The following is a 14,798-nucleotide window of genomic DNA, read 5'->3' as shown; positions in this document are numbered from 1 at the left end:
GACAAGTAGCACGTGGCTAGCATTAGCTGGCTGTCGCTAATGACAGCCTAGCATTATCTTCCAGACCTTATCTTGGAGCAGACAAAGTTGATTTTTGACATGTTCAAGTCCATCACTATTCACTAATGATCTTTTGAAAGAGCAAAAAACATTGATCAAATATCCCCAAAATAGATACAAAACGCCCAGAGAACAGAATATATCTGATGCGTGAAATGACATAATGGAGAACATAATGACATGGAGCTTCCACAGACGATGAGGCAGCCCTGAAGGCGGAAGGGCCATCATTAGCACCGATAAATCCCACCATGCGACAAAAGTGCTGCAGGCTGCGTTCATTAGGAAACGTTAACAAGGCCACGAGTGTGTTAATAGCAATGATGGACCGTGTTAAACATGTTAGCTGGTGGCCATACGCATCATTACCATTGCGATTTATTCATTCGAACACAGGTGCTTTCACCATCACAGCGGTCTGTGTGCTGCTTTCAATTGTACAGTCCAAGATTAAATTCATCTATGAGGCTCCCCCCCTCCCTAAAAAAACCCTATCCTGTGTTATTCGAAGGCAAAAGCCCTGTCAAAATGCTTTTAATCCATACCTGCAGCCCGCCCAAAAATGAGCATGTTGTGAATTACAAAAACATAAAACAGTGACATAATTTAATAGAATGTCAAGACAAACAGTTTGCATTGTGATCATTCCACAGGTATCTGGGTGCCCATTGCTGTATCTGCACCTTCGCCAGCAGGGGGCAGTTCAATGCATAGAGACATAGTACATGTAGATTGGAAGATGAAAAACTCAACGCAATCGCGGAGGATAAAGAATATCTGCCGATGAGTACTTTTGTATACGCTGGTTGCATGTGTTGCAAGTTGTTTACTGTTTTATTATTATCGAAACGCCTAAGGCTAGTTTCAGTAGCCCGTCTATGGTATTTTGGATTCTGCGTTAGCATTAGCCTAACAGATATTGGAGAGAAAAAAAGTTGTTTTGGTGGACTACACAATGAGTAATTGCTATCTGCTAAACTGCATCATTTTTGCTCGCAACTCAAGACAAAAAAAAAAGAATAATAAAATAAAAATCTTAGCGATAGCTTTTTATCTATGGAAACTGCTAACCTTCAGGTCACTTATAAATTGATGTACCACTGTACATTTCAAAACGCACTTGCTCCCTTTAATTGCTCTTGAACGTGGGTGGTGACTGCTTTTCGGAGCGTCAAAAAGTCTGCCGCGGGTGGCCTCCGCAGTGAGCAGCCGAGGCTGTTAAGCAAATTTTGCAGCTGTCAGGTCAAACAATCAGGACACGACGGCGCGCGAAGGCAGCGTGACAGGCCAAACACGGCGTGCACTGGATGCGTACATAAGAGAAGTATTAGTATCAGTCACCAAAATGGAATTCCTTTCAGGCGGTGGATTGACTCGGCGGAAAACGTAGCACGATTTCTCCCCCCCCCTTTTTTTTGTTTTTTGCCACGAAACAAACAAGCAACAAAAAAAGAAAAGCATCCTTGCTGATCTTCTGTCCATTTCCAACCATGGCTCCTTGTATATGATTTTTTTTTTTGGGGGGGGGGGGGTGTAAATCCTCTTAGAATGCAAAGTAAATAGATTAGGATACAGTGAGGGATTAGGCGCTGTCAGATTAGGCAGGCGAGCACGCCGCGTCGACAGCTCTGACACCGGCATGGCGGATGCTCAGGAAAGGTGCCACGCTTTAACGTCGCCGCTCGGCTCCTGTTCATGAATAAAACTGCCGGCCTTAATCTCACACACACACACACACACACACACACACACACACACACACACACACACACACACACACACACACACACACACACACACACACACACACTTTGAGCAACATTCAATATCAGTAAGGGAAATATATCACATGATTAATGGAACATTTTCAAGGTGTTTCCTCTAAAAGGGACGTATGGAAAATGTACTTTTTTTAATGTCTTGTATACAAATTACACACTGTTCACACACACAAAAAAAATGAATAGAGGTTTCAGGTTGAAATTTCAGGCTGAATGTAAAATCCACTTGAATCTTTTCAGGTGACCTAAAATTGACATTTGAACGTGAACGCCAACAGTTCAGTGATTCTGTACTTTTTACACAAGTTGCCGTTCTCGAACACTAAAGGTTTGATCGCTGAAAATTTCTAAGGATGCCCACTTCTGTGCTTTTCTGTGACTCTTCCAGTATCTCCGTTGCAACCTGCCGATGACATTCTATGAGACTCAAAGCTAAGGGGCGACTACCGTCTGTGAGCATCCCGTTTGCAACCTTCCAATGTTGAACTATGGTTGATCATTGATAAATATCTAGATTTTTGCCTGTTTTGCTGCCACTTCACCCACCTTTTATGAATTGTGTAGTTGTGAGCATGGGAGTGCCTGGCCAGCCCTCAAGTGTGATATTCAAATTTTAGCAGCTCGGTTATTAATAAGCTGCATCCATCACTGGAATCTCACTACTAAGTTGTGGGAAAAAAAATGGCGAAGAACACCATCAGGATGAACTATTGGAGGCTTCCTCAACGAGACACCGAAACCTCAGCTGGTCCTGATGCTGCACCATCAGTGTTGCTTTCAACAAGTACTTTGAAGTTCACTTTTATCAATAGCAATGATTGGCGATTGATGACGACGTGGGAGTATCGCTGCGGTGGAACAGTTCTGAGATAAACCAGGAGGAGCACGCCGGGGGCGTCGTCTTCCTGAGTGGCAACAAAACACAAAGATTGTATCATGTGAAGATGGTCCAATCTATCCTCTATACTGGGATCAGAATAACAATGAAGAAAACATTTGCTTCATACTCATTTCAAATGGCAAAAACAAAAAACAAAAACTCACAGTGAGGCGGCCTCGTTCATCTTCCTTGCTTCCTACAGTAAAAGAAAGCCAACAGACGTTTCATGCATAATCATAAATTTACACACACACACACACACGTGCACATACACACACATATACACACACACGCACGCAAACTGTGGAACAGGCCTGGTGTACTAATTGAACAAGCCACCCAGGCTGGTTTTTGAAGTAGTTGTCACTCATGGTGATCTCCCTTGCCCGCGAGCGCCGTGCGTCGATAAGCTTGTGATTGACATTAAAACCCATATGCAGATATTTAAAACAATGTGCCGCAAATCGCCTCCATTAGCCTACAGTCTGGATTATCAAACAGCAGCGTGACAATTCCCCATCAGTCTGCGAAATGGTATCATTTGATATGTTGAAGCAAATTGGGGGGGGGGGGCACTACATTTTACTTTGAAATCAGAATCATTCAGAGTTAAACGCATAATTTAACCAGCCGATTTTGAAAATGTCAACGTCATCTCTCTCAATTAATGGAGAAGGTGCGGTGAAAGTGTTCGGAAAAGTTCCAGCGAGCTGATAGGAGAGTACTTGGTCCATGACAACAAAAGTAACGGCAACTGCTCTTCCGCTTCTGTGTGTTGGGTTGTTGCTCGTCCTTCTCATTACAAAGTGGAGAATGTTGAAAAAAAAAATTTAAATGACGGTGCTGGTTGTGGAAAATGTAAAAAAGACATTTTGCATGAATTTTTTTACATTTTGGTGTAAAACGATTGATGCAAGCTGTGTCAGGTGACTTGACGGCAACATTCCACAAAGTGAGGCCGTGGCCGGTCAGGCTAGCCTGCCGGTGGTGTTTACTCTTATTTATATTCCTGCGACTCTTTCACCTGCAAAGGTTAAGCTGCAGGCTGAGATAAGGTGTGTGTGTGTGTGTGTGTGTGTGTGTGTGTGTGTGTGTGTGCGTGTGAGAGAGACACAACACACAGATAGTAGTGTGTGTGACAGACACACGCAAGCACACACACAAGCTAGTATCGGTATCCTAGCGGCTGAGTTCATCGCTGACTGGTTTGTCACTGCTAAACAACCTCCCAAAAAAAGTTAAGTAAGTCAAATGATGTCAAAACAATATAACCCGATTGTAGACTAGAGTCAATTCTCTGCGGTCTAAGGACTGAAGCCTATTGAAGGCAGCCTGCCCAACCTTTTTTGGCCAAAGATCGACTTTTTGATCAACCAACGTCCTGCGATCGACCGGTTACCGCACACGCCCGCCATGAAGAGCAATAGACAGAACGGCCCCGGAAATGAACGAAACAGAAAAATAAAGTGGACGCAAACGTTAGTGAAAAGCAAATCACTGCCTAGCTTAATAGAGACCTGACGCGGAGGCATGGGACAGCGTGTTAACGATTGTAGCTCACGTTCACCGTTTTAAAATGCTTCTCCCGGCATTCCAGATTCCCATTCTTTGCCCGTGCTCTCGGTGAATTGTACACGAAACAAATTCTGAATGAGAAAACAATGATAAAAGATAGAGCGCGACAGCTCTGATCGCGAGCAGCAATTCCAGCCTGCTGACCGCTAACAACTTTCTGGTGATGCGAGTCACACGTAGGTTAAAGGTGACCTGCTTTTTTATTTTTTATTTTCTTTTTTAAAATACTTTTTTGGTGAAAGTGAGACGGATAGGATGCTAAGTGTGTGCAGTAAGACAAAAATATATCATATTAATAATGCGCACACAAACACACAAATGTTTTTTTGTTTTTTTTTCCCCCTCTCCCTCTTATACACCTTGCGATCGACTTGGGACCAGTCCGCGAGCTACCGGTCGCTCGCGATCGACGATTTACGCGGTATTGGCTGTGGTCTTTGGTCTGTGGAATATGGTTGATGGATTACGGTCAAAGCGCTATGGTCGAACGGTCTACCAACTTGACTTTGGTCTGTAGAATACCGATTATGGACTACGGTCTGTGGACAGTGGTTGAAAGGCTCACAAACTCTGTTCGACTGTCTTGCGTCTTTGGTCAATGTGGTAAAATGGCCTCTGGTTGATTGACTTTGGTTAAATATACGAACTAAGGACTGTGGATTCTGGCCAGCGGGCTTTAATTGATGATTAAAGTGAGAAACAGACGTTAAGTTGCCACCACCACCAAAAAAAAAAATACAAGCCGCTCCGAGAACGAAAGCTGAGAGCGATTGCGGTCGGCGGCCATCAAAGAAAAGTTGGGCCGCATCCCAGATTGCCACTCATTCTCACTCCGCAATGGATGTGGATTTTCGGATTTGGGGGTGTTTTGGGAGTGGGGGTGGCAGGGAGCCGAAGAGCCCCCAGACTGCCATTGTGCTCTCGCACGGAGCCAAAATGCTCAAAAAGCTAAGCTGTTGCTTGTTTCGCATGAGAAACAAAGAAACTTCATCTGAGAAAAGATGACAATGGCGGAATGCTACAAGAGGAAGGGTTTGATATATAACTTTTTTTTTTTTAAAGGCGAAGGCTTTTTGAGCATCTGTCCCTTCGGGATGATCTTTTTCTTGGCCTCAGTCAGCAGCCGAAGATTCGGGGCGGCGTGTTGCCAACATGGTTCCTTTATTGAGTCTTTGTATTTAAAAAAAAAAAAAAAGAGCTTGGCATTTGCGCATCTCTGCCACTTCGGACCTAAATTGGCCGATAGGAAGGGAATTTGGACGGTGTTAGAGGAAGGCCGGGTGGACGGAGTCGTCGGTCAAAAGAGCCGCGAAAAGCATCGGGAGGATGCGGAGAACACAAATCTCATCTAAACATTCAACACGGGAGCTGTCCCGCTTTCACAAGGCAGCCACGGATGCTCATATTTGTGTGTTTAGTCACACTCTTCATTCACAGTGCCTGGTATTAAACCCATCACGGGGGTTTCGTCAGGCGTTCCAAATGGCGGCGTTTTGAAAGCACCACGGACCCCAGTAAGAGCGTAAGAGCCAGAACCGATACGGCTTTTGACATTTCAAACGTCACCGGAGAGACGACGGCGTTGGCTTTCATCCGCATCAGAATGAACACAATGATGAAGCGCAAAATGTAACAACAACAAAAAAAGCAGCAGCCCACGAGGAGTCTCCATGTCATTTTTGCGCTAACAAAAAGAGGGAGATTATTATTATGTGCAATACAACATAAAGACAGACAGATTTGGGACATGGTCACTGTAATACAATGTAGGAGAATTTTTACAACGTAGACCAATGGCCCTGGCAAGGGAACGGTCGTCGGTGGCCTCCATGTGGTCTATGGACTAAGAATTTTGGCATATGTTCCATTGACTATACGGTCTACGGAAAACAGTCTATCGTCAATGTAATGTGATCGACAGGCGATAGTTTTAAGATCTCTGGACTATGGCCTGTGTGTTTTGAAGATCTGTGGCCAAAGCACTTTGGACCGCGCCCTACAGTCTGTGAACGATGAACTATGGTCTATAGATTATGGACTACCGACTATGTTTTAACGGCATTGCCAGAAATTGGGGGAGTTTACACTAATGGACTATCGGGTATGTATTTTATGATCTTTGAGCAAAGGACTAATGTTTCAGGATTATGGACTATGGTTTTCAACCTAATGGATTAACGTTTACAGATTATGGATTAGGGAGTGATGGACATGGCAGAAATTGATGGCCTGCAAATGGTCCATGAAATATTCACCGTGTCTATTGACTCTAGTCTACAAATTAAGGTCGATTGTCAATGGACGAGGATATCTGGACGATGGTCAATGGACTATGATCGGTGGAATATGGCCGAAAGGGCGCGGTCCAATGACTGTAGTGCATTGGATATAGTCTCTTGTGGATTATGGTCTATGGTTTTAAGAGTTTATGATCTAGGGACTATGGATTGTTGTCTCTGGCCTATGGTTTATAGTATCTTGGCTCTGGCCTATGGAATACGGTTAATAGTCTGACTTCGGGTCTCTGACGAATAGATTTCAAAACTATAGACTATTGATCTGTAGACAATGGACTGTTAGTGGACTTGATGCAACATAGATGAGAAAAGAATTCTGCAGATAAATAGTTGATCCGGAATAGAAAAGGTAGTGTTCCCACAGGATTCGAATGTATGGAAAGAAGTTTTTATAAGCAACATTGTACAATGTAATGGAGAGACGCGCAACTCACAGGGTTGTTTTGCGAGGGCTTGAGTGCGATGGTCCGGTTGGACTTTGGCTTTTGATGCCTAGGCTGTAGGCACTCACACGGTTCCTCTCTCTCACGGCATCTGAAAACATTCAAATGATGTGGCCCATGCGTGTATTTAAATACAGTGCCATGAAAAGGCCCAAATTTGAAAGAACAACAAACTTTAGGTGCTCCACCCGTTCAAGTGAAGTCAGGGGGAAAACAATGAAGCAATTAAGGTACTGTAAAGTGGGCATGTGGGCAAGGAGAGCCAGTCGCTGATTCACTTTCAACTCTTTATTCAACGGGACAGTCAATCATAGAAATACAAAATGACTACGCTCACGAGGAGCAGACGCTAACACTGCAATAACCATCCAATTCAATGCCATGCTTTGGCCCCGCCCCTTCAAAGCGCACAGGCAACACGCGAATAGGACAGCGCGTCCGGCCATTACATTTTAAAACCAGTTTACTTAATTATATTATTTTGTCATGATTTATAATGCTTTCATACGATACTGTGCTATTTTTCTTCTTAAGACAACAAAACCAGACAACGACAGTGCTGTATTTCCATTAAATGCCGGCAATTAGCTTGACACGTGCTCATATATACCATTGAAGTGTCATAATTTTTCACGACGATTTATGTTTTCCGGTTGGGAAAGAAGATCTCTTTTTTGGAGGGGCGGGGGATTTCACGCCGCGACAACAACACGGCAGATCCCTCCTCAAACGAGCGGCGGAGGTTGTGCAGAACAGCAAGTGGGAATGCGAAACTGCAAAACTAACAGCTGTTTCTTTGGTGGGGACACGCTGGAGCTAACAGGCTTTGCGGCAGAGTAGACGCGGATCTCCAGATAAAGCTCCTCTTGTCCCGATGCCAGTGCGGAGGCCCGGCGGCCGCATGGCAACTTCACACGCGGGAGCTGCGTCAAAGCCACTTGGCTTGCGCTTTTGGCAAAAAAAAAAAAAAAAGAGGCGACCCAGAAGAAAACGCGATAGCATGAAAAAGAGAAAGCTTCGCCTCCCACTTCTGGTGACGCTCACAATGGCGTATCTGCGCCCATCGCTACACTTGTCAGCCAGCAGCCTTTTCTGAAAGGACCGTCGCTAAGCTGCACTGTGATTCTTCCATTGTGTGTTTTGAGAGCGCGATTTACAAAAGGACGTGCGTGAATGTAAGACGACGTGCGCAAAAAAAAATCAAATAAAAAACATCCTTCGGATCCAACACGCGGCCTCGGTGCGTCTCAAAGATGTCAAAAAGCATTTTCAGAAGACCGAGTTTCAGATGGAACTCAGAATTGCTCCTGCAGGTTCCTGGAAGTCAAATAAATTAATCTGTGGGGTAACACCAGAGTCTTGTCAGAAATTCTATGAAAAGTGAAGTGCAAGATAACCTTTGAGCCTTCATTTCCTTCACAGAATTGATACATTTGTACAATTGGACTCTGATATATCGACGATGGTTTTTAGACTCTGCTGTATGGCCAATGCACTTCCAATGAATAGTTATGGAATATGGCCAATGGACTATGGTTTGTGGTCGAATGGTGTTTGGACTATGGTCTATGGCATAGGTGTCAAACTCAAGGCCCGGGGGCCAGATGTGGCCTGCCACACCAATATAAGTGGCCCACGAATGCAAATCAAAGATGACAACTTCCATTAATATATATCTATCGATCTATCTATCTCTCTCTCTCTCTCTCTCTCTCTCTCTCTCTATAGATATATATATACATAATTTTTTTTCCTACTTTGAAATCCACTTTAGCCCAGAATACATATCGTGTTACAATATGACAAGTGGGGGTGTATAGAACACAAAATTATTCAGAATATTTTTGACTCCCCCTTCAATGTCCACATGTCCCAATACATTTGCCCATAGAAGCTCATCAAACAATCACCAACTTTTCTTGCTTGTTCTCGCTGCCTGCCTGCCCGGCTTCTCCAATGCCGTATTTTGGGTCCAAGGCTAGGCCGAGCTGCGGGTGATGCAGACAAATCATTGAGGAGACAATTAAGAGGCTTATGAGGAGGGCCACGAGGGCACGTGTTGCGCATCTCGTTAGGGACCGAAGAGAAACGCCGGTTTTCATTGGCCTGAGCAGCTCGAGGCCGAAGGCGGACGACCTTACGCCGGCGAGTTAAACGCCCCTCGGCGATGCGCTTCCTTCCTCATCGGACATGCTCGGCCAGTTTACGTGCGGAATGAGAACGTCGCCGGGTGAGGAATGGTGAGTGTGTAATCATGAATGTGCCTTGATCCCCTCTGGTATGCGTGCTCTCCGGAGGCTTTGAGTAACAGCACGGTTTGGAAAAGGTATTTGGAATTTAGCACGAAAAAGTTCATTTAAATGACTGACGAATTACTAAAGGAGAGGTTTTATTTTAATACAAACTCTCAATCTATACTTACTTTTGTTTTCTATATTAATTTTGATCACAATATTGGCAAGGAAGTTTATTATTTATGAAGCAAAAACAAAATATATAGACCTTTTAATATCACTTTGATCAAATTGAAAACCAATAAAAAAAAAAGGGGCACTAACCTTGATAGCAAGAAATTGCGTGAGAAGATTTGTGATACATTTGCATATCAGGGTAGCGGGGAAGTTCAAGAAAAAAAAATTACACTGTAATGTTTTTTTAAAAAAATAAAATGTATCACACATTTTAACAAAGGAAGCCAGATTGAAGACTTTTAACACCAATTCCAAAGCTCGCCTTCACTCGGTGCTCTGAATAATTATAAATATTTAACAAAAAAAGGAAGCCAGAATATTTGAAGACATGTTGCATGGAACATTTTAAGTAAAGAGTAAAATATGATTGGATTTACTGGATGAAAGAAAATCTTTTGATAGGTTTCAGGAAGCCAATGTAAGACTTTATCCGCTCACTTTAGCCACATTTCAGGCTTCAGGCTTACTAATTGCGATCGTTCATCTTGACAAAATTTGTAAAGACTTTTCACACTCACTAAAATCCATTTTTACCTAACCTTAAATAACCCTTAAACAATATAGAAAATGCCGTTTATTGTATTTCAGGCATTTTGACATAAAGGAACAGTATTTAGGGAATAAATAATATTTTTAAAGATCAATAAAGGCTTCATTTGGTCAAAATCTTACAGGTATCGTTTTCAATTGACCAACATGACCGTGAGGTCAGAGCGGCCTTTGAGAGTGTGTGACGTATTTTAAGATGTTAAAAAAAAAAAAAAAAAAAGTCACCTTCAGTGTCTTTCCGGTTAATCACAGTGATTTTTTCCCGTCCGTCGCACGCTTCCGCCACTTGGTGGGCCTTCCTCTTGGCCACCTCCGCCAGCACCAGCTCGTCCTTATCGCCCGCCACGTAATGGAGGTCCTTTGAAGGCACGGCAAGAGAGAAAGACGCGTTAATCTAAAATGAATCTGGGCCAGGGTGACAATACTTCTCTTTTTGGAGAGGAGGCACGGCAAAGGGGGGTGTAAGGTAGGAAGAAACGGATGAAATGGAAAAACAAGATGTTTGAAGGCCAACATCAGAAGCACGGATGAAATGTCGCTTTTCCTCCGGAAAACTTTGAAATCAGCCTGCTTGTGTGGTTTTGAACTGCGGCGGGATGTTATCTGTCACACGTAGACAGCGGGAGGAGTTTCACACGGGAACACATATTAGCACAGCAGCCTATATTTAAAAAAAAAAAAAAAAAAAGACTTTGTACCCCTAGCATGGCTCTCTTTGATCCCAAATTGCCAAGTGTTAAACTATGTCAACCAAGCATAGCACACTTATATTTGTCTTCGAGGACCTCAAATCATCTTTCCCTTATTGAAATGAATTGGAATGCAAATTTTTATGCGTATACGTATATGGACATCGTCCTGCTCCTTCTAGTGTTTGTGCCATAGTGACCTGGCATAGGGATATACATGGAGACGAAGGGGACGTTACGTCACAGATGATAAAGAAGATACGCCTCTGAGCAGTGTTACATTATCTGTCTACATGTTACGCCACCATTTGTATTCAAATATCCCTCACTTAAAGGGTTATACCAGCGCAACAGCAACGATTCATTAGGCCTTCTATGGCGTTCTGCATTAGGGGAGGAAAAAACAAATCAGATGACCAAGTATTTGTTTAGTTACTTGCTGCAACAGGTTTAAGAATCACAGGCATAGAGCAAGAAAAAAAAAACAAACAACTGTGGCACTTTCCACCAAAAGGGAAAGACAATCTAAACCTTGCCAAAGTGACTTGGTGTGAGAGTGAATCACATCCGGGCCCCCACAGTGGGGCTCCCAGGCCGGGTGCGGGGCCCTGGGGCCCATCAAAGGCTGCGGCGTGTTGAGGAGAGCCTTTCCGCATCAGCGACATCACACGAGCGTACCGTGGCGACTCGGGGCTCGCCGCGGATAACCCTCAGCTGCTCAAGGCTGCGCCCAGCTGGGCCTGCACTCTGCCCTAATACCCCCATATTGGAGGGCCCCCACAGGGGCAAAAAGACGAGGAGGAAGATGATGATGATGATGATGAAGTGGAGGAGGAGGGCTCCTGCTCGCCACGAGAGATGAGGCTCAAAGGGGAACGCAGGCCGGAAAGGCTGAGAGTGGGGCGAGAGCGGACGGCGGTGAGAGAAAATGGAAGCGTATGAATGGGAACAGATTGGGTAATTATAGTGCGGCGTCTGCCCTCTGTGGCAGCCAGTTAGGGAGGAAATGTGAAAATGGACGACAACAAAACGGCCTCAATGAAAGCTCAAAGGAGCCGAGGCGGCGGAGAGCACGAGGACGCCGCCCCCTCAATTAGACGTGAACCGGCGTCGCCAATTGATAACAGGGCAGGGGGACTCATTTGGTGAACGATGATGTCATGACGCATTGAAACTGAATTTACCGCGATAAATTCAAAACTTTTTCCACGTTGAATATAATCTATAAAAACTCTGAAAGAAACAACAATTAATGGGGGGGTGGGGGGGGGAGTACAACAACCTTGCTCCTGGTTCCATATAAATGCACACCCTCACGGTAACAGTTTGCTGCAGTACCTTTGTCTTATAATACAGTGCTCGGTGTTTCTGGGTGGCAGTCTATCAGTGTGTCATATATTCATTTTCGAACTTGGTTTTATCAGGCAATTACACCTTTTTCCACATGCAATTGGGAGATTTCAAGTGTGTTCTATTTTTTTCTTTGCCAACTAAGCCCGTAGCCCCGACATATGAAGAAGATGGTAGATTGCTGTAACAGCCAGTACACGCCAGAAATTCCGGCGGCGACTTTAGTTTTGCCTCCTGGCAACGTCATCTTGTCTTTTCATCAATTTTGGAGGGACGTCAGGTTCTTGGTCATGTCAGTGTTGTGGCATATTTTAGGCAAGATATCGATATCATAATGTATCACGATACACCGATGCGCCAGTGTCAAATATTGGAAGTGATGCAATCTGATGTTGGTCTTTAATTTCCCTCAGTTCGAAAAAAAAACCCCAAAACCCCAACAATTTTGGTGAATTGGTAGAATTATGCGGGAAATCATAGCAAAGCGTGCCCGCACAGCAGGGAAGCGATATTGCATGACATACCCAACAGGACAATACGAACGTCTGAACGCGGGGCGCTTTATTCCAGTTTAGCGCCTCATAAAGCCGTCTGGATGGTGGAGAGAGCGAGAGAAAGGGAACAAAACAATGAAGAAATGCGAAGAGAGAGAGAGAGAGAGAGAGAGAGAGAGAGAGAGAGAGAGAGAGAGAGAGAGAGAGAGAGAGAGAGAGAGAAGCGTATCAAGGCGACTAAGCGGGGATAACAGTAATACTGCACATAAAACCATCAGATATTACACCTCTTATTTCCCGCCGTTCAAACGCAACACTAATCTTATTTATACAAGAGCTTTAGGGGTTGTGCCGTGCCAGCTAACAGCGGCGCTGATAAAGAGGCCTGTGTTTTAGTGGGCCGGTTTTTCACCAAAGGGGAGGGGTGGCTGAGAGCCCAATATTGACTGATATTTGGGTGACGTCCAAAGAAATGACGGATTAGTTTAAATGACGCACATTAACGGGCCGCGCGTCGCTGTCAAACGGGATCAAAAATGACGATTGGTTCCTTTTAAGGGATTTAAGCCGCACTTACGCAGCGGACCGCTCTCATTTTTATTACCTCCGCCAAGGAGGTCGTGATCTGGATAAAGGTGCGGGCAGTTTTGTGTATTTTAGAAAGAGGTGGAGATTTTTTGAGGGGGTGGGGGGGGGGGGCATTTTCCCTTCGTTTCTTGGTGAACCTCGATGTCTAAATTCATACGCTTGCACAAGGCACATTTGTTTCGGCCTTGGTGGAGGTCTTCACTCTCAGGCATGATGAAGGGTTTTGTTTTTGCAGTTTCCTCCTCACTGCGCTAATTCTGATGGTAGCTTCCACAATTCTCTGCATTAAAGAAAGGCTCAAGGATACAAAAGAGCGGATAAGATTTTAATTTGGAATAATGATTCACTGTTAATATTTTTTTAAAAGGTGCAAATTGTTGATATCATGATTGAATTGATGCACATGTGCTGATAATCTTATAGTTTTGTACAAAATGGAACATGAGGGGAAAAAAAACATAATAGTGATGTTGATCTCACCACAACTACTGTATTTATTTTCAATTGAATACACATTTTAATAAAATCCTACTAAATTCTTGTGTTAACAGAACCCTCCAACAATATCCCACCAAAAATTGTGCGGAGTACAACAAAAAGATGATAACCGCCACCTGTTTGCCAATCCCAATGTAAATATACCGTCACGGTCATGGGGTTGAACACATTCGTTCAACTACTGCGTGGATTTACACACATTAAAATGAGCAATGCAACTCCGAAAATGAGTTCTGTTTTCGGGAGGAATAAATATGCTAAATCAAAAGTGTTTCGCGATGGACTTTTCTTTTATCTTTAGCTGACGCGTAGCTCTGGACTCTCAGCAAATGGCCAAGTATGCAAATGATAAAATACACTTACACTAATTAAAACGGTCTTAATCCCGGGACATACGTGCGCGCACGCACACACATATGTGCATACACACACCTGTTAGCCTTGTGTTTCACGAGCCCTTGTATCAGATAGGCATTAAGGACTTTCATAGACGCTAATTAGTCATCCGAGAGACAACAGAGAGCTTAATAGCGAGAACGTGTGATACTTCCCCATCAACCAGCCATCCCTCGGTGTCGAGATAGAGGCGTAGGATAACTTGCCGAAGGGGTAGGGAGGGTGTCAAACGAGCTGGCATCAGATTGGGCTATCACACAGTTTTTGATTTAATTAACAAGCGGGTACGGCGCACGAACAAGCTGCGAAGAGATCAAGGGAGGGGGGAGGGATGCGGGGAATTATCTAATTGCCTATTTTATCATTATCAAAGGTTAATTAGGAATGAATATATGAGTGGGAATCGATCCCACAGCGCATATATATATATATATATACACAAACAACACACACACACACACACACACACACACACAAATATATGTATATAAATATTAGCTGGCATGGATTGTGCTATTGTGCTGTTTTTTATTTAGTGAAAACAAGTGTGTATCAAGCGCTGTAACGAGCCGAAAAGAGTGTGTGTGTGTGGGGGGGGGGGAATTAATCAATGGCCTTGCTTATTTTATTATTATCCAAGTCATCATAGACTCAGGGGAGACAGAGCAGTGTCAATTATCACCCCCCACCCCCGCCCCCAATATTGGAAATGACTCAGTTACCCACC

General features: G+C 43.9%; 1 protein-coding gene across 3 annotated transcripts in view; it reads right to left on the bottom strand.

Annotated features, from left to right (window-relative positions):
- Positions 1-2,518: 2,518 nt before the first annotated feature.
- Positions 2,519-14,798, bottom strand: part of wdpcp (WD repeat containing planar cell polarity effector) — a 58,866-nt gene continuing 46,586 nt past the window's right edge. The window contains exons 15-18 of one of the 3 annotated variants that reach the window (XM_019888105.1): positions 10,282-10,414; positions 7,028-7,127; positions 2,886-2,917; positions 2,519-2,746 (exon numbers count right to left, since the gene is read on the bottom strand). In XM_019888105.1, the coding sequence (XP_019743664.1) occupies positions 2,902-2,917; positions 7,028-7,127; positions 10,282-10,414 (249 nt within the window). In that variant the 3' untranslated portion in view covers positions 2,519-2,746; positions 2,886-2,901. Of the gene's footprint in view, positions 2,747-2,884; positions 2,918-7,027; positions 7,128-8,852; positions 9,025-10,281; positions 10,415-14,798 lie in introns of those variants that run through there. The other 2 variants (XM_019888106.1, XM_019888104.1) reach the window with 2 other exon arrangements.

Source organism: Hippocampus comes, unplaced genomic scaffold (assembly GCF_001891065.2).
Source record: "Hippocampus comes isolate QL1 unplaced genomic scaffold, H_comes_QL1_v1.1 scaffold136, whole genome shotgun sequence".
In the NCBI taxonomy this organism is placed as follows: domain Eukaryota; kingdom Metazoa; phylum Chordata; class Actinopteri; order Syngnathiformes; family Syngnathidae; genus Hippocampus; species Hippocampus comes.
Note: the sequence above shows the minus strand (reverse complement) of the source record. Positions and strands in the feature narration are given on the sequence as shown.